The sequence below is a fragment of the Chlorocebus sabaeus genome, chromosome 25, assembly GCF_047675955.1.
Source record: "Chlorocebus sabaeus isolate Y175 chromosome 25, mChlSab1.0.hap1, whole genome shotgun sequence".
NCBI classification, from domain to species: Eukaryota; Metazoa; Chordata; class Mammalia; order Primates; family Cercopithecidae; genus Chlorocebus; species Chlorocebus sabaeus.
In genome coordinates this window covers 57,885,775-57,905,504 of record NC_132928.1, presented here as the reverse complement: position 1 = coordinate 57,905,504, position 19,730 = coordinate 57,885,775, and the positions used below count along the sequence as shown (strand labels likewise).

The following is a 19,730-nucleotide window of genomic DNA, read 5'->3' as shown; positions in this document are numbered from 1 at the left end:
ATTTAATGAGCAGTGCCGTGGAAAATAGGCATTGTCACCATTCACCACCTGGCTCATCTTTCCACAGACCCTTTAAAAATGGACCCCAACCTTTCAGGTGAAGCATACAGATGCTCTTCAGCCTACGATGGGGTTATACCCTGATAAATCTATCATAAATAGAAAATGCATTTAATAACCTGATAACCCGTTGTAAACTTGAAAAGTTGTAAGCAGAGACTGTCTGTATTTCAGTGAGGTTGTCATCCTTAGAAAATAGTGTCAGTCCATTAAGGAGAGGAGAGAGTGCAGAGAAGCGTTTTTAGATCTTATCCTTTAGAAATACTTGGTGCTCTTTCTTTAGGCCGGAGTCTTCCCCTGGAACCCCGTAATGGGAAGATTATCCCTCATGTCGGGTCTCTGTACCCCAGAGGACCTTACTTGGCAAGTCCTTTCTTTTTTCTTCTTTTTTTTTGAGACAGGGTCTCTCTGTCACCCTGGCTGGAGTGCATTGACGCCATCACGGCTCACTGTAGCCTTGACCTTTTGGGCTCAGATGATCCTCCCAACTCTCAGCCTCCCAGGTAGCTGGGACTACAGCATGTATCACCACACCTGGCTCATTTTTTCGTGGAGACACAGTTTCGCCATGTTGCCCAGGCTGGTCTCTGACTCCTGGGCTGAAGCCCTCCACCTGCCTTGGCCTCCCAAAGTGTTGAGATTACAGGCGTGAGCCACTGTGCCTGGCCACTCTATTTTTTTTTTTTTTTTTAAATCTCTGAGCCCATGCAGTGTCAGGATGGGTTATAGAGGCCCAGCGTCTGAGTCAGAGGAGCTTGTCTGCCTGTCCTTGGTCAGAGCACCCTCATGCTGTGCAGAGTTTGGAGCAGCACATTTGGGTGGCACGACCAAGCTCTGGGCATTATCAGAATGATAAGGTCTCAGTTACATCTTAGGGGGAAAGGTCCACAGAGTTAGGCACGGATTTACATGTCGCTTCCCACATTCGGAGGTGGGAAGAGGCACTCATGGGTGATGATTATCAAGACTTAAGTATAAAAGAAGAAGGAAATTGGTTATGTGCTGAAGGCTTGAGAAAGACCAAGGGACAGGAGTCAGTTTTCGGCTTAATTTCCTACAAAGGAAATTTGTACCAATGGAGACCAGTATGTTCACCAGAACACTTGGTGGCTACAGCCTGCTTACTCAAACCCTAGTCTGACTGCCCTCTGGAGCTTGCTGGATTGTGAGGAAAGTTGTGTGTGTATAGACAGCCATTGGCCTGAATCCCATCTTTTCCACTGGAGAGCTTTTCGCTTTTGCACTAATGACAGGCAAATGGTTCCTTATGGGAATTTTGCCTAACTTTAGGGGTGAGAGCTCTAGAGGAGGGGGGGAGGGTTGGAAGCTTCAATGCCTACCAGACCAAGCAAGTAACAAACATGTGGAGCGAGTGAACCAGGTATAAAACAGAAAGGCTAGGATGAGACCTGTGGCAAACCAGAGAATAAATGTCTCCTCTAAAGGCAGCGGCTGTCCCAGCTGAGTTGTCTTGCAGGAGCACTGTCTTAGCATAGCTAGGTCTTTAAGAGAAGCCAGAAATCTCGTGTGTGTGTGTGTGTGTGTGTGTGTGTTGACATTAAAATGTTGGCCAACCAGTATACATCTTCAAGCTATAATCTATTTTGCATAGAGACAGATTATAGGGGAGACAGCCTACAAAATGCCTGAGAATCTGGCATGCACCCAGGTTCTGAGTACAAAACAAGGAGCAAGCTGATAGCAATGAGTTACAAAAGTCTGGAAGAGTCTTATCTATGACCTCAATTTTCTTTAATGGCTACAGCTGAGTGGGGATGGTCCCATCATCCTTGGGAGAGTGTACAATTTAGCTTCCCAGGACTATCAGAGAACTGAATGAGAATAAATCACATGACAGTTTGCGCCTCTGCCCTCCCCCCTTCCTAAACAAGTTCTGTGACAATGTAAAATTGGTAAGGCTGCCTATTGTCCTCTGCCTTTTTGCCCTTGTTCCCTACCAATTTTTCAGTGTGTGCCTCCAGTCTTCTGTCATGGCTGCCTGCTAACTGGGCCTCTTCTCTAAGTCTGTCTTCTTATGGGTTGGGTAGACCAGTAGTTACTCTTTTTTTTTTTTTTTTTTTTGAGACAGGGTCTCACTCTGTTGCCCAGACTGGAGTGAAGTGGCACGATTTTGGCTTACTGCCACCTCTGCCTCCCAGTCTCAAGCAGCCCTCTCGCCTCAGCCTCCTGAGTAGCTGGGACTACAGGCGCACACCACCATGCCCAGCTCATTTTTGTATTTTTGGTGGAGACAGGGTTTCACCATGTTGTCCAGGCTGGTCTCGAACTCCTGGGCTCAAGCAATCCGCCTGCCTTGGCCTCCCAAAGTGCTAGGATTACAGATGTGAGCCATGGTGCCTGGCACAACCAGCAGTTATTCTCAGCTGCACATTGGAGTCATCGGATATGGTAAGCAAAATAATGTTCTCCCAAAGATGTCCATGTCTGAATCCTTGCAACCTATGAATGTTACATTACACTACATGACAAAGGGAAATTAATGTAGCGGATGGATTTGGTGTTGCTAATGAGTTGTCTTCAAAATTGGGAGATTATTTTCAGTAATCAAATACAGATACTTGGTGGACTCCACATAATCTCAAGAGTCTTAAAATGTGGAAGAGGGAGGCAGAAGAGTCAGTGTCAGAGTGAAGCAAAGTGAGGAAGACTCACCAGTCATTGCTAGCTTTGAAGACCATAGGCCACTAGCTAAGGAACGTGGGCAGCCTCTAGAAGCTGGAGAAAGTAAGAAAACTAGAGCTTCCCTAGAGCTTCCGGCAGGGAGTGCAACTCTACCAATACCTTGAGTGTAGCTCAGTGAGACCCATTTTGGGCTTCTGATACGGAACTATAAGATAATGAATTTGTGTTGTTTTAAGCCCCTATATTTGTAGTAACTTTACAGCACCCCTAGACATGGAATTTACCTGGGAAGCTTTAAAAAATGCCTAGGCCTGGCCCCACCCCCACGGACTCTGATTTAATTGGCCTGGAGTGCAGCCTGTGCATCAGAATTTTAAAAAAGCTTTCCAGGTGATGGCTGCTGTTTTGCAGCCAAAATTGAGGACTCCTGGGGTAGAGGTTCTGTGGATGGATATGTTACAAGGTAAGGAGGAAGGAATTGCTAGTCTCATTAATGACTGCTGGCTTAGCTCTGAAATGCAAACATCAGTAGTCACTTGGTAACTGGAACATACTCCCCTCCCACCTTCACACTAGCCTACACCTTTTAGCTCTTTGTCCTTTGAGTGGATGGCAGTAGTGTGAGGAGTCAACTTGTTGCATTGGGCGATTTCCTCCCTGGGGCACAGCACCCTCACTCCCTGTTACAATTGGGCCCTGAGTGTACCTCCCAAGGACTGCTTAATAAAGCTCAAAGTCTAGCAAACCATAAGTCATGCAGTTTCCCTCTTGTGGCTTGTCTTGCCATTTGGTTCCTGCAGATTTGTTAACAGCTAAATGGTTGATCATAAAAAGAATCATTAAGTTGGATTTTTCTTTTTTTTATACCCAATTGGTATTTTTTTGGAGAGGTTGTTCTGTGCCAGACACTGTGCTTGTGCTAATAAAAAGACAGCTTCTGCTCACCAACTAGGTGGGGAGAACAAATTACACAGCACGTGGATGAGTTCAGCAACCACCTGTGCATAAAGTGTAAGGGCAGCATACAAGATGGTCAGATGTTTGGTAAGAGTCTTCTTAGATCCTCTCGCTGGGCAGACAAAAAAATCCAGCCTCAATAAAAACTGCCCCCTTAAAGTGACCGAAGGCTGGACTCATGGTTTTGTTTTTCCATCCCAGGTCTCACTTGGTTCCTGTGCTTCCCACTAGATGGCACTAGAAATCACATTTAAGTGCTTGGGTGCTGTAAAAAATTCTTCTTGGGAACATGGCACTTCCAGGGGCTCTTTCACCTAAGCCATATTTCCTGTGTCTTTCTCAGGTCAATAAAGACAGACTTCTACTTGACCTATTGTTCTCTTGCTTCACCTGGTAGCCTGTGCCCTCTGCTCTTCCACCGTCACCTGTTTTCCTTGCCACGCACATGGAGACAGCACCATTTTCTCCAATGGTGGAAGCCTGTATAAGGCAGAGATCCTTTTACCCCTACATCCCTGATTTTAGAAGTAATGGCAGGAAATACAGCAATGGAATAATGCTAGTAAGACGTGAAGCTAGCGGCACATAAGAAGAAAAAATATGTAACAACGTACCTCTGGGCCTGAGCTGGCATGTCTTCAAGTTTTCTGCCAAGATGTAAGTCATTTTTATCATAGTAGTAAATTAGTAGATAAATGCTAGTAGAAGTAAAATTTGATTGAAATAATGGATTTTTTTTTTTGGAAACCTACCTGTAGTGGGTTGAATAGTGGCTCTAAAAAGAAATATCCAAGCGTTAAACCCCAGAACCTATAAATGTGAGCTTATTTGGAAAAAGGGCCTTTGCAGATGTAATTAAGTTAACAATCTCAAGCTGAGATTATGTTGGATTAGCGTGGACCTTAAATCCAATGATAAGGACTTAGAATGGAAGGGGAAACGAGACAAGGGAGACACAGGAGAAGGACATACGAAGACAGAGGTAGACTGGGGAGACATCCCCGCAAGCCAAAGAATGACAGGGATTGCTAGCAGCTACCAGAAGCTAGGAAAGAGGCAAGGAATGATTCTCAGAGCCTCCAGAGGGACCCACCTGCTGACACTTTGCAGACTTCTGGCCTTTACAGTTGTGAGAGAATAAATGTCAATTGGCTTAAGCCATCAAGTTTGTGGTAATTTGTTTCAGCAGCCTTGGGGAATGAATATATAGCCTAAAAGGGCTTTGTGCCACCCCACAGAACCATTAATGCTAGTCTCATTAATGACTGCTGGTTTAGCTCTGAAATGCAAACATCAGCAGTCACTTGGTAAATGGAATATATTCCCCTCCCACCTTCACACTAGCCCACACCTTAGCTCCTTGCCCTTTGAGTGAATGGCAGTGGTATGAGGAGTTTGGCCTCCCAAAGTGCATGGGCTCCGGGCCACATGCTACCCCAGATATGTTTAGCCTTCACCAGACATTTTAAATAAAATCAATAGATTAGAAAATCATTTTATACAAAATCTTTAAAATTTCTGGATTCTTTTGAGAATTTAGAAGTTCCTGTGATGACAGGCCCATGTTCATGCTTGGCTGGAACTGGCAGGCATCTGTGCCTTGTGGATGGGTGGTGTTTACCATAGTCCTCACTGCTTTCTGTGTCTTTCCTGCATTTATGTTACATGCCTGGTCCTGCAGGCATTTTAGTTTGTAGCTCCTTCAAATGTGGCAGGATAGGTAGGCTGGGAGACACAATCCCTTCTTTAGAATATGGGGAAAGGAGTCCCTGGTTTTGTAGGCAGTAGTTCTGGGTGTTTTTTTGTTATATAGCAGCACAGCTTAGAAGGTGGTTTCAAAATCTGGTTGCACAACAAAACCATCTGGGGTCCATTTCCTATGTACTGATTCTGGACCATATATCCCAGACCTACTATGTCAGAATCTTGGGGGTGTGTGTGTGTGGGTTGGGGTTGGGGGGGGGTGATAGAGTAGGACGGTGGTAGAGCCAAGGAATCTGCATTTATAAAACTCTTCAAGCAATTCTGATAATAAACAGGCCTAGAAATAGCTGCCATAGGATATTATTTTTCAGCACTGGAAAGGGAGGCAGTTTGGGTTTTCTATTTCACTGGAGATCTTTGAGGCATGTTGTTTTAAAAAAAAGTCAAGATGGCAGAAGTGGAGCAGAAAAAGCAGCAAAGCAGAAGAAGCAGACTTTCTGCAAGTTCACCTCCTGCGGTGTGCACCCCGACCCGCTGCTGGACTTGTCATGCGAGCAGCGAATGAAGCTGCACTATGGCCTATGGCAGAAGCAGCACTTGCTGCTGAAGGGCCTGTGCAAGGTCAAGAAGTGGGCACCGCCTATGCAGAAGCCAGAGGTGGTGAACGCGCACCTGCAGGACATGATCATCCTGCCCGAGATGGGAGACAAGATGGTGGATAGCATGGTGAGCGTCTACAACGGCAAAGCCTTCAACCAAGTGGAGGGCAAGCCCGAGAGGATTGGCCATTACCTCGATCACCTACAAGCTTGTGAAGCACTGCCCGGCCAGGCATCAGAACCACCCACTCTTCCCGCTTCACCACCCTCAAGGAGTCTGCTCAGCCAATAAAGGCACACACATTTCTTAAATAAAATAAAATAAATAAATAAATAAATAAATAAATAACAAAATGTCTTTTCTCACTGAAATTTGAATGATTGCAATATTTTGTGGAGCAAAGGGTTTGAATTAGTCAGATTCGTTCTATTTATGAAACCAAGGAACTTGGTTTCTACCTACAAACCAAGAGTGGCAAAACAAGATTGGTTCTTTAATGAAGGCATAAAACAAATACCTAATCAATATAGTGATATCTTTTATTTATCTAGGCAAGATGGTACAATAATCTGCAGGACCCCTTCAGCACATCAACAAGTCCTATAGCCCCTCTTCTCTGTTTATTCTCATAAAAGCTGGAAATAGTTATTTCAGAGTTGTAGATTAAATCTCATCTGAACCAGTACTATGCCTACAAGATGGTACCGTCCTCTGCAGGGCCTCTTCAGCAGGTCAACAAGTCCTATAGCCTACCCGGGTTCTGTTGAGATTTAATCTATAACGCTGAAAAAAGCTGGAAATAATGATTTCCAGCTTTTATTCTTGAAAATAAGGCTTGGATCTCTACCAGTCTTCTGAGGATGCTAATAGACTACCCAGGAAGGAAGAAGGAAATTGTGAGGGTATTTAAAGAAAGTTGTTAGGGGAAATGAAGTTGCTGTTATTTTGGTCGAGGAAGGTTACAATACTACAAAGCACTACATACAGATTCAACTCATAAGGATTTTATTAAATGATTCTTTTATTCAATAAACATTTATTGGAGTGCCTACTATGTATCAGGCATTTTTCTATTGCACTGGGAGTACTGTAATGAATAAAAGTAATACAAGTCCTTGTTCATGAACCTTATACTTAAGAAAAATGAAAGGATAGCTTCATTAATGTGTGGCAGGTGCTTTTCATAGGAAGTATGACTGTTATGTGGTCTATATAAATTTATTAATTTTTAAGGCTCTTATATTAGCATGTCCTGCAGAGAAACAAGGCTGAGGCCCCATTGAATGCTATTAATTTGCAGAAGCCATTAGGTACAATTTTCAAGTTAAATTTCAGGAGTACCGTCAACTGAATGTTTGCATACCTAGCACTTTGCTTACCAGAAGAGCTATTTTCTCATGGCCACCACAGCATCTACTTCCCCATAGGAGAATGAATAAGCCCCAGGCCATTTGAAAAATGGACCACAGAAAAATTTCCTACAAAGGGACCTGTGGATGGGCTAGGCCACTCAACCCATTTTCTAGTTATCACGTGGCAGATCTAGGACTTACCCCCAACCCAAGGCTGGTGATGTGACTCTTAAACATTTTGCCTCCCCTGAAACAGCACAGTTGTGGTAAGGAAGGCTGGCCAATGAGTTACAAGTATAGACTAGGTTGATTCCAGGTCATTCATTGGTGAGAGAGCAGAGCCAGGACTAGCTACATGTCTCTAGGTTTCCAGTTCAGCGCTTGCCACTATGATAACCATCTTGTTTCTTTGAACGTAAAAGTTGAGAACCCTAGCAACATGAAGATGTTAAAATGTCATCTGTTTTGCTATCCAATCAAGATTGATGGACTGAGAATGGTTGTGATGCCCTAGCAGAGTGCTCAGTAGACCCAGTAAGTGAAGTAGTTGTGGAAAGGCATTGGTGTGAAAGCTGTGGGTGTTATCAGGACCCAGAGCTGCAGTGGTCTGGTACCTCAGCCAGAGCAGAGAATTTCCTTTATTGAGACTTAGCTGAGACCTGCACTACACGGAGACCTGGAGGTCACCATGCAGGCACACAGGCACAGGGTTGGAAGCTTTACTCTTTTCCTTCACTCCTTCTCTCTTTGATCCTTTGTTAAGCTCTAGCCACACGCCAAACAGTATGCTGGGGCAATGGGGGTACAAACATCAACAACCTTGCATTTTCATAAGCCATCAAATTGGGTTAGGTTACCAAGGTGATGGCTCTGAGGGGTGAGGGTGGAGAGGAGGAAAGCTAGGCTGATCTCACTTTGCCTGGCTCTTTGGGGGCGTTGCTGATACAGAGAGCTGCCAGCCTTAGTAAAACCGAAAGCAAAGATGACCAAACAGTTCAGCCTTTCAAAAATAGTTCCTATACTTTTCTAGTGAGAAAGAGTTCCCCTAGTCAGGAATTATGATCCTATTAGTTCCTAGTTGTAAAACATAGTTGTTAAAAGAAACAGAACTAACATTTATTAAGGACTTACTATGTTAGAGGTACCATAGAAACATCAGGAAATTTTAAAAGCAACTTTATTGAAGTGTGATTGACATATAACAAACTGCACATGTTTAAATCATACCACTTAATAAGTTTTTGCATTTGTATATACCCATGAAATCATCACCACAATCATGATAATGATTAGCCAGGCTTGGTGGCACATGACTTTAGTCCCAGCTGCTTGGGAAGCTGAGGTAGGAGGATTGTTTGAGCCACTGGAGTTTAGGCTGCAGTGAGCCTTGATCGTGCCACTGCACTCCAGCCTGGGTGACAGACTCCGCCTCTAAAATATATATATGATTAATATATATGATATGTATATACATGTCCATCACTCCACAAAGTTACCTTATGCTCCTTGCAATTCCTTCATCCCACTGTTCCCACCCCAAGTCTTGTCCTTAGACAACCAGTGGTCTGCTTCCTATCACTACAAATTCACTTACATTTTCTAGAATTTTACATTAATGAAATCATATAGTATATATTCTTTTTTGCTTGATGACTCCTTCCTTCCTTCCTTCCTTCCTTCCTTCCTTCCTTCCTTCCTTCCTTCCTTCCTTCCTTCCTTCCTTCCTTCCTTCCTCTTTTTTCTTTCTTTCCTTTCCTTCCTTTCTCTTTCTTTCTCTCTCTCTTTCTTTCTTTCTCTCTTTCTTTTTCTTTCTTCCTCTTTCTTTTTCTTTCTCTTTTTCTCTCTCTCGCTCTTTCTCTCCCTTTCTTTCCCTTTTTTTCCTTCCTTCCTTCCTTCCTTCCTTTCTTTCTTTCTTTCTTTCTTTCTTTCTTTCTTTCTTTCTTTCTTTCTTTCTTTCTTTCTTTCTTTCTTTCTTTCTTTCTTTCTTTCTTTCTTTCTTTTTCTTTCTTTCTTTCCCTTCCTTCCTTCCTTCCTTCCTTCCTTCCTTCCTTCCTTCCTTCCTTCCTTCCTTCCTTCCTTCCTTCCTTCCTTCCTTCCTTCCTTCCTTTCTCTCTCTCTCTCTCTCTCTCTCTCTCTCTCTCTCTCTCTCTCTTTCTTTCTTTCTTTCTTCTTTCGTAAAGGCAGAGATTGGTCAGTCTCTCTGGACTTTCAGCTGTGTCTTTACAACTCATGGACTCTATAAGGCTATATGTCAGTTTCTACTCTCTGGGCCATAACCTGGAAACCCTCTTAAGGGAGTAACTTGTCTCAATCATAGGGTTCATCTCATTTGTTTCTCTTCTCTCAGGGATTATTGTTTTTTATTGCCCGATGTCCAATGTCTTGAAAACCATTGTTTCAGGCCGGGCGCAGTGGCTCATGCCTGTAATCCCAGCAATTTGGGAGGCCGAGGCAGGCAGATCACTTGGGGTCAGGAGTTCGAGACCAGCCTGTTCAACATGGTGAAACACCATCTTTACTAAAAATACAAAAATTAGCCGGGTGTGGTGGCATATGTCTGTAATCCCAGCTACTTGGGAGGCTGAGGCAGAGAATCACTTGAACCTGGGAGGAAAAGGTTGCAGTGAGGAGTGATGGCACCACTGCACTCCAGCCTGGGCAACAGAAGGAGACTCTGTCTCAGGAAAAAAAAAAAAAAAAAAAAAAGAAACCATTGTTTCATATATTTTGTCTTGTATCAACTGAGAAAGAAAATCTGGACTCTACTACTCCATCTTTCTTGTAGCAGAAATCACAGCATGTATTTTAATCCTATAGTAACCTCATTTTACAATGAATATTTTTTATCACTATTTTTTTACATGCAATACTATAGCTCAGAGAGGTTTAGTTCTAAAGTAACTGAAGGTAAAAAGCAGGGTTTAAATCAAGGTATTTTTCTTTCCAAGGTCTGAGTTCTTTTCACTGTACAAGGTTGATGGGGTCATCTGAAAGGCACTGAGGCTGGGTTTTAGGCCAGTCTCTGACTTTAAAGATCTATATGATCTTAGTTAAGTCATGTAAATTTTCTATGCCACAGAACCCAAGAGAACTTTCAATTGCTTTGCCCCAGGGCTACTCTTTAGGCCAAGGCTGTCTTTTCTTCCTCTTTTTACAGGCCCCATAATTTCAGCCTGGTTTCCAGTTCTCTTTAAAAAGATAACCCTATTCTATAAAGTTGTTCTCCTTTAAAACTTCTTTCTTCCCCAAGTGCTTAGTGCAGTGTCGGGCATGCAAACAGGTTCTCAATAAATGACAGGTGAACAAATAAATAAGAGATGCTAGCATTTTCTCCATTTACCTCAGATAAGACAACTGAAAGTCAAGGGAGGATTTACCAAATACATTAGAAATGAAAACTTAATTACAAATTTGGCCTGCTGATTCTAGTTCCAGTGCTCTTCTCACTATACCCCTTTCTCTCAACAGGCTCTTTATGGACCAATAACATTTGTTTTAGCTCTTGGATTTACCTGTCAGTAGTAAGCAGCAAGGTAGCAGAAAAAGCACCAACTTTAGCATCAGATAAAGCTTACTTTGAATTCTGGATTTATCACTTAAAAGACTTGTGACTTTGGGCAAACTACTTAACCTCTCTGACCTTCAGTTTCCTTACCTATTTATTGAGGACTCCTGGGTTGTTGCTTTGGGGCTTCTGAGTGATTATGGGTAAATGTGCCTGGTACACTAAATACACGGGGGGGATCTATGAGTAGCCATATGGTCCTCATTTCTTTCATGATGCATCCTCTCATTTTAGCTGAAGCTTTTCCTCCATAAAATCTCTCTTTATTATTTCAGACCCCATGAATCTACCTTTTCTCTGAACTACTTCAGCATCTATGATTTCTTCTGTCCAATTTAAAATTAATTATGTATTATTTTATATTGTTAGTCTCAGTCCCTGACTAGATTGGAAGCTTTTGGGGGCCATTAGACTAGGTCTTAGATCCCAGTATAATCTATGGTTTTGAATACATTCTAGGTATACAATAAATATTTGATGGAGTGAGATGGCTTAGATTCTTTTGGAGGTAATTCTAGTAGTCACAGTAGACAGCAGAAGCTGGGTTATTCCAGTGCCATTGGCTTGTACCAGCACGTCTAGCTCCTATCATAGAGGCAGTGAGAGGATAGAAGGCAGCCTTCCCTATGTCCCAGCGCACCTGTATCTAGATTGACAGGAAATTTTGGTAATGTATCTCCTCCCCTAGTTGCTCAACATATAGTGACCCATGTACTAAGTCAAGGTGGCAGAGACCAAATCACGAATTTCAGAGCAGCAGAAATGGAGTCTCAGATTCATTCTAACTGCCTTTGGGTCCTTGGGCGGGTGTTGTCAGCTGTCTGCATCTGTTTTCGCATCTTCGAAATGGGAATAATAGTCCTTCACAAAGCTATCGTAAAATTAAAATGAGATGTATTAAGTGGGAGTGTTTGATAAATGATAATGTATTGTAAAATGTTTTTAAAAATTATTTTTATTGAGAAACATTTGGGGAGCCAGCAGTGGTGGTGCGTGCCTATAGTCCCAGTTGTTTGAGAGGCTGAGGTGAGATGATCTCTTGAGCCCAGGAATATGAGGCTGTAGCGTGTGTCATGATCATGTCTGTGAATAGTTACTACCCTCCAGCCTGGGTAACAAAATGAGACCCCGTCTCTTAAAATAAGAAGAAGGATAGAAGGATTTAGGATTTGGGTGCTTGTTACTAATATGTGAAAAAGGCAAAGAATAAATGGAAGGAAATGAAAAGAGAGATAACTTGGGGGTATCCAAATTGTGCTGGTTCATCATCAAGAAGGGTGGATGAGACAATTTCTGGGAAGAGAACCTGGGAATTACTAGCAAGTCTATGAGCCAGGTGCAAAGAAGGAGCCCAGTTAGAAAAAGGGTTTCCTTTTCCATAGGCCTGTAGTACTGAGGGAGCTACATATGGCTTGGGTATGTGGTGTGAAGAGCAAGAAACAGGTGTGTGTGTGTGCGTTTTTTTTTGTTTGTTTGTTTTGTTTTTTTTTTTCGAGACAGGGTCTTACACTCTGTTATTCAGGCTGGAGTGCAGAGGTGTAATCACAGCTCAATGCAGCCTCAACCTTCTGGGCTCAAGGGATTCTCCCTCCTCAGCCTACTGGGTAGCTGGGACTACAGGCATGAACCACCACGCCCAGCTAATTAAACATTTTTTTTTTTTTTGGTAAAGACAGGGTCTTGCTGTGTTACTCAGGCTGGTCTCAAACTCCTGGCCTCAAGCGATTCTCCAGCCTTGCCTTCTCAAAGTGCTGAGGTTACAGGCATGAGCCACTGCACCTGGCCTAGGAATTATCTTGAAGGTCAGGGCTAGGGAAAGAGCCTGCAAAAGGAGAAGAACCTGTGCCAAACTCATGCGCTAAGTAGAATGACATTGACAATGATTGGCTGATACTTACCAAGCACTGTATGTACCAGGCATTGTGGTGTTTTACAGGCTGTATCTCATTTAATCTGCACAACATTTGAGGTGGTGATATTGCTGTTCCCACTTCACTGATGAGGAACCAGGAGCTTAGAGAAGTTAAGTCATCATAAGATCAGATCTTGTCCTGCCTAGCCGGAGATCTTAGCTTTCAATCACTTGAACCTTGTGAACTTACATCTCCACTTAGACAGTTTGTTTCTTCCATTTACTTTGGAGTAAAAACTACTTATGCATGTGAGCATACCAGAGGATGCAGTGATTGTCATCTTGGAAGAGAAAGTGTGGGAAGGGCCATAATCCCAGAGAGAAAATGGTTTGAACACACACACACACACACACACACACACACACACACACACACGTGCACATGCATGTGCATCATTTTCCTTGATTCCCTGTGTTGTAGTGGAAAATTTGCCAAGCAGTAATGGAAACCCAGATTGGCAGAGACCAGGAAAAGAGTGGTGAATTTTGGGTTGGGGGCTTTCCTACAGGAGCCGCATTTCTTCTCAGTGGTGTGTGGGTCCAGATCACAAGCTGTTCTCTAACGCACATTCACTTCCTCCTGATCAAAGCTTATTTCCAGAGCTCTGCAGGGCCTCTTACACATCCTGACCAGCTCCTGGCATGTGACCCTAATATATCACTCTTCATATTGCTTATTAACTGAACATGACAGTGCAGTTGAATGGAATGGGCCTGGGAGAGAAAAAAGAGGTTCTTTGTTTGTTTGTTTGCTTGTTTGTTTGTTTTTTTACTGGTTAGAAGAATCATTTAATTTCAATATAAAAAAAGATTTATCAGTTTATTCCTTGAATCTTTTCTTGAGTCACCTCTTTATGACAACTGTACCAGGTACAGAGATGAATAAGTAACAGCCTCCAGTCCTAAGACCCCAGTATAAAAAATGTGTATATGATACATTGTGATTTTTACTGGAATAGAAATTCCAATAATTAAAGCTTCTCACAAGTAGAATAAATTTCAAAGTAAAGTCGTAAGCTTTCCCATCCTCAGAGTTTCAAGCAGATACTGGATAATCTCTTGGTCATGATAGATTAGACTGGATTCTAGCATTAGATGGGGATATGCACTACATGACTTGAAAAGATTCTCTTCCTGGGATGTTAAGACTGTATTAGTTTCTTTTTTTTTTTTTTTTTTGAGATGGAGTTTCGCTCTTTTTGCCCAGGCTGGAGTGCAGTGGCGCAATCTCAGCTCACCGCAACCTCTGCCTCCTGGGTTCAAGCGATTCTCCTGCCTCAGCCTCTCGAGTAGCTGGGATTACAGGCATGTGCCACCATGCCTGGCTAATTTTTGTATTTTTAGTAGAGGCGGGGTTTCTCCATGTTGGTCATGCTGGTCTTGAACTCCCGACCTCAGGTGATCCACCTGCCTCGGCCTCCCAAAGTGCTGGGATTACAGGCGTGAGCCACGGCGCCCGGCAAGACTGTATTAGTTTCTGCAGTAGCTACAATGCTGTGGTAGTTCTGGGGTTAAGACGGAAGGAATGTGGCAGATATTCCTGGTTGCATCCACTGAATTCAATTTCTGCTTCTTAATTAGGAGAAATCCAGTTTTGTCCCAACTATGCCCAGCTTAAAGTACACAGCTTGCGGCTACAGGTGGGGTTTGTGGCACAATTCTGGGCAGTGAGATTCAAGATCAAGTTACCAGGTGGGGCTCCTGGAAAAGCTATTAAACAGGGCTGAGTAATGGCCTTTTTAGCTTTTATCTTTTGTCCTTCTTCCCATTTTTATTTTCTTGCAGGAATAGAGCTGTGATGCCTGAGGTAGAAATATCTATTTTGTGACAAAAACTACTTACTAAAGATGGCAGGATAGAAAGAGAGTAGAAACCTGTGTCCCTGGTGCTATTATAGAACCTCTTTACCAGCCTGGATTCCATGCATGGGGACTTTTTGTTACAGAAAAAAATAAACCACTATCCAGTTAAATCATTGTGACTGAATTTCTGTTCCTTTGCAGCTAAATATACTCTTAACTGACATAGATACATAATATAGTGGGAAACATTAGAAACCTGGATTCACATTTGTTTTTCATTATTTGTTATCTATGAGACATTAGGCAACCTACATGGATCTCACTGAATTTCAGTCTCCAAATATGTAATTGTTATTAATAATACCTATCTTGCAGAGTTACTAGGTGGATTACATGAGATAATATGGGGTAAAATGGTCTAGCACAGTCCCTGGTACACAGAAGAACCTCAATAGATAAAAAAAACTGTGTAGTTGGACATGTCCCAAATGAGGCCCTTGAAACCATTAAAATAGATGCTGATTTTACTGAGGGGCAGCCTGCTCTTGGGATGCACATTGATACATACTTGGGATGATCCGTTGATGGGTGGAAAGATAATATTAAAAATTATATTTAGATTTATTTTCATTTTATCTTTTGAATATTTTAATTCTGAGTATGTTCTATGTATAGGTGCAGAAACACAGAGTACGATTTATGAATAAAAAATTAAATATATGGGGTGTATAATAAAAAAGCTTTAGAGACCACTTTAAGCATTGTTTACATTATTATCACTTGGGTTGCTTGTTGGAAAAAGAAAATTTCCAGGCCCCCCTGTATCAGTGGCTCTATGATGGGAACTTGAAAACTTAAAAACCTGCTGAGATGATTCTTATATTAACCCAAGTTTTAGAATCACTTATTAGAGGAATTTCTCTTTCTATTCCTAAGAGTCATGGTGCTAATTTTTATAGAATTCTGAGCCCTTAATATTCAGTTTCTTTCCTAGCTGCATGTAGTAGCATAACACTGATAAACTCACGATTAGTATTCAGGGTTATTAGGCCTGAACCTCGAATACATCTGCTTGACTCTAGACCTGCCAAAAGTAAAATTAGAAAGTAGGTAAGATTTATCTTTTTGACCTTTGTTTCCTCGTTCCAGATCCTCCTCCTCCTGCAGGCTCACCATGCCTTCAACATAACTCAGGGTTCTGCGAGACTCTTCACTCCTCCTACTGCTCTCTATTGAGGTTGGATCAGGTGCCCATAATCCAAGAGATTTCCTTCAAATCTCTGTACCAGGTAAACCACCCCTGTGGTAATAATGAACTACTGAGGGAGACAGTCTGGGTAATGAATGAAAAGAGCCTGGGTTTGGGAATTATTCATATAACAAACACTTAAAAATACATACTGAAGCCTTTTTATGTGACAGGCACCATCCTCGGCACTGTGAATCTAAAATTAGAAGTGGCTGGTGCAGGCCGGGTGTGGTGGCTCACGCCTGTAATTCCAACACTTTGGGAGGCTGAGGCAGGAGGATTCCTTGAGGTCAGGAGTTCGAGACTTGCCTGGCCAACATGAAACCCCATCTCTACTAAAAATACAAAAATTAGTAGTGGTGGTGCGCACCTGTAATCCCAGCTACTTGGGAGGCTGAGGCAGGAAAATCACTTGAACCTGAAAGGTGGTGGTTGCAGTGAGCTGAGATTGTGCCACTGCATTCCAGCCTGGGTGGCAGAATGAGGCTCCATCTTAAAAAAAAAAAAAAAAAAAGTGGCTGATGTAGCGGTGCAATGCAGTGGTGTTTATAACCAATTGATCACAACCAGTAACAGATTTCTTTGTTCCTTCTCTGTTCCCACTGCTTCATTTGACTAAATTAAAAATAAAATAAAATAAAATTAGAGTCAATTACTGTTATTCTTACTTTAAAAGAATGTGAAGATTAATGTAGAGAAACACACAAAAACCATTCATGACCACGAAGTGACTGCTTTTGTATAGGTATGAACAAAAGCACAGGCAAAGACTGTGCCACTCTGCTTGGGGGAGACATGAATGGCTTCCAGAAAAGGTATCGCATGAGCTGAAGATGGGGAGTTTGCCAAGGGAGAGAAGAGTGGTTTAGCCAGAGGACTTGGCTGGGCAAAGACCCAGAACAGAAGACATCTGGAGGATTCTAGAGACTTGAAGTGGTTTGGTTTTTCTGTAGCATTAGGTTTGTGGTGGGAATGTCAGGAAATGTGAGTAGGGCTCAACTATGCCATGCAAAGGAGTTAGGTTTCATACTCTTAGCAACTGGGATCCTTGGAAGGATTTTGAGGTAGAGAGATACCATCAGATTTATGTGTTACAAAGATCACTCCAGCAGCAGAATGGAGGCTACATTGCAGGCAACCTCAGCTTAGAGAGAGAGAGAGACCAGTCAGAAATCTAGGTCTTGACCAGGTGAGAGTCAATGATGGGGTGGAGAGGAGGGAATGGATTTGAAAGATAATAACAGGCTCAGATCAATAGGACTTGGTGATTGACCTCATGTGAGCTGAGAGGGATTTAGGTTTCTAGCTCTAGCAATTAGGTGAATAGTAGAGCCATTTCACTGAAATAGGATTCTGGAGGAGGCGGCACTGCCTCCCTCCGCTGACCCTGGTTCTGCCACTCACTAGCTGTCTGCACCTGACAAGTTACTTGAATTTTCTAAGTCTCATTTCTCTTCAACTATAAAATGAAGTTGTGACCTTAGCTGTAATGATATGTAGGGGGCACTCCATCCATGAAGACTACTAACAATAACAATCAATGTATTTTACTTTCTCCAAGTAACACAATGCTTTAGTGTAGTAAAAAACGCATACACCTTCAGAAAGCCTTGGGTTATGTGCATATATATAGTCATATTGACTTGTATCTGCATAAAGAAGCAGTGGAAGGACATCCAAAAGACTATTTCATAATAGTTACAGGTGCATGGGCTGGGGAGGATGGGGAGGACGAAGATAGGCAGAGGTACAAGTTTTTTCAGTAGGTTCCCTTTCATGTTGTTTTAATTTTTGAGCCATGGTTGTATCACCTATTTAAAAATATAAAAATAAGGTTGATGGGCGCAGCAAACCACCATGGCACATGTATACCTATGTAACAAACCTGCACGTTCAGCACAAGTATCCTGGAACTTAAAGTAAAATTATTAAATAAAATAAAATAAAATAAAATAAAATATATAAAAGTTAAAACAATTTCAGGCAAGTGTTCAATGGTTCTCACCAAAAGGCCTTGGATTCTTTTACCCCCATTTTTTTTTTTTGCTTAACCCGTGTACTTTCTGGAGTTTTCCTCCCAACTTTTCCTCTTGGCTAACTCCCACTTCACCTCAGGTCTTGGCTCAAATATCACTTTCTTCCCTTATCCTCACTTTCTCTGCTATCCCGTGTTCATTACATTTTCCTCTCCTGTTTTCGCATGGGGTGTTACGAGAACTGCTGCTATGATTTTTCTCACATTGGGCTGTAATTGTTGATTAACTTGTCCTTCTACCCATTTGACTATGAACCCTTTGGCTCTATTCGTATCTTATAATAAATGTTCAAGAAATTTTTGTTGAATGAATCCTGCCATGTAGGTATAGTGACCTTATACCATGGAATTCTGGAGACAGCTTCAATTTCAAGCATTTGTTCCTTTGTTTCCTTAAGCACTAATGTACTGATTAGTGGCCAATGTACTGATTCTTCCTTTTCTCCCTTCTTCCCTCCCTTTCTCCCTACTTCCTTCCCTTCCCTTCCGTTCCCTTCCCTTCCCTTCCCTTCCCTTCTCTTCCCTTCCCCTCCTCCCTCCCTCTCCTCCCTCCCTCCTTCCCTCCTTTTTTTTCTTTCTTTTTCCTTTCTTCCTTTTTCTAAAATACACACAAAGGTGATCATCTATTCTGGTCTTAATTGTAGTTGCTGAGTAAGAAGTAGAAATCTTTCAGCTATGATGTTGACACAAACAAAGGGAAAAATTATTTTTATATAGTCCTAGGGCTGAAGGGAAACCAGGGGACTTAAAAGAAATTTAGAAGCTGTGTCGCTATGTTGCTATATAGACTGTGAGCTCTTTCAAAGCAGAGATGGCATCTTTTCCACTTTTGTGCCCCTGGTATATTGCACATGACCTGGGACCTAGTATGTGCTCAATAAATGAGTGCTAAACTTAATTACAAAAATTAACATGGCATATTTTGCCTTCTCTTGAGAATTTTTGTCTGAAGTTGAAGAACTCTGTATTTTGAAAATTAAATTAAATCTATACTGAAGTAGGAAAATGGTAAAGAGTATGGAATTGAGGGATAGATAGACCTGGATTCAAATTCACATTCTGTTTTCATCATTAACTGTAACTACATGGCCATAGCTAAATCACTTAACTCATCTGAGCCTGTCCTCATTTAATAACACACACACACACACACACAGTCTCCCATGGTTATTAAAATAATTAAATGAGATAACCTAAGTAAAGGCCTTAGCACATGCTGAACACTTGGTACTTGCTCATTGTTATTTCATTGAACATGTTGTGCTCAACATGTTATCTAGCTAATATATGCAAAGTTTTGCAAGGCCATGCCAAAGGCACAGGCCTTAAAATTATAAAAACTGAAGGAACTCCAACAAAGAGAGGAAATAATTAGGGAAGAGAGACTGGATCAGAAGCCAGTCAGCTAAGTGTACTTGCTTTTCAAATTGTGTTCTTTTGTTAAGACTAAAATTGGAAGACAGGAGAAGCAGGGCTTTTGGAATTGTGGATACCAAGCACCACTAAATGATTAAAGCAAAGTGCAGTGCTGGCTGGTGGCCGTGGGCTTGCTATCTTGGAAGTGCAGCCCTTGTGTCCTTTATCTGATTTATTTTCAACAATTTTTTTTTTTTTTTTTTTTTTTTGTGGGTGGGGAAGAAAGGGGCAGGATGACAAAGAAAGGCTGGAAGATACACAGGAGAGATATTTGAGGGGAGGAGCAAATAGACTAATATTCTCAGTGCTTTTAAACTCATTGATTGCCAGGAGCCTGGGTGAGGCAAATCATTGGTTTATTCAGCTTTTATTCAGCTCAGTGCCCTGTTGACAACACAATGTGTCTGAGTCACAGGGGGTCAAGTGACTGTAGCT

At 42.0% G+C, this 19,730-nt stretch overlaps 1 protein-coding gene and 1 pseudogene across 2 annotated transcripts in view; both read left to right on the top strand.

The window, feature by feature from the left end:
• Nucleotides 1-16,243, top strand: part of METTL13 (methyltransferase 13, eEF1A N-terminus and K55) — a 32,911-nt gene extending 16,668 nt beyond the window's left edge. The window contains exon 8 of one of the 2 annotated variants that reach the window (XM_073011796.1): nucleotides 15,745-16,243. In XM_073011796.1, the coding sequence (XP_072867897.1) occupies nucleotides 15,745-15,986 (242 nt within the window). In that variant the 3' untranslated portion in view covers nucleotides 15,987-16,243. Of the gene's footprint in view, nucleotides 1-4,003; nucleotides 5,598-15,744 lie in introns of those variants that run through there. The other variant, XM_007989497.3, reaches the window with a different exon arrangement.
• On the top strand, nucleotides 4,945-6,257 carry LOC103231039 (small ribosomal subunit protein uS19 pseudogene; annotated as a pseudogene).
• Nucleotides 16,244-19,730: the final 3,487 nt, after the last annotated feature.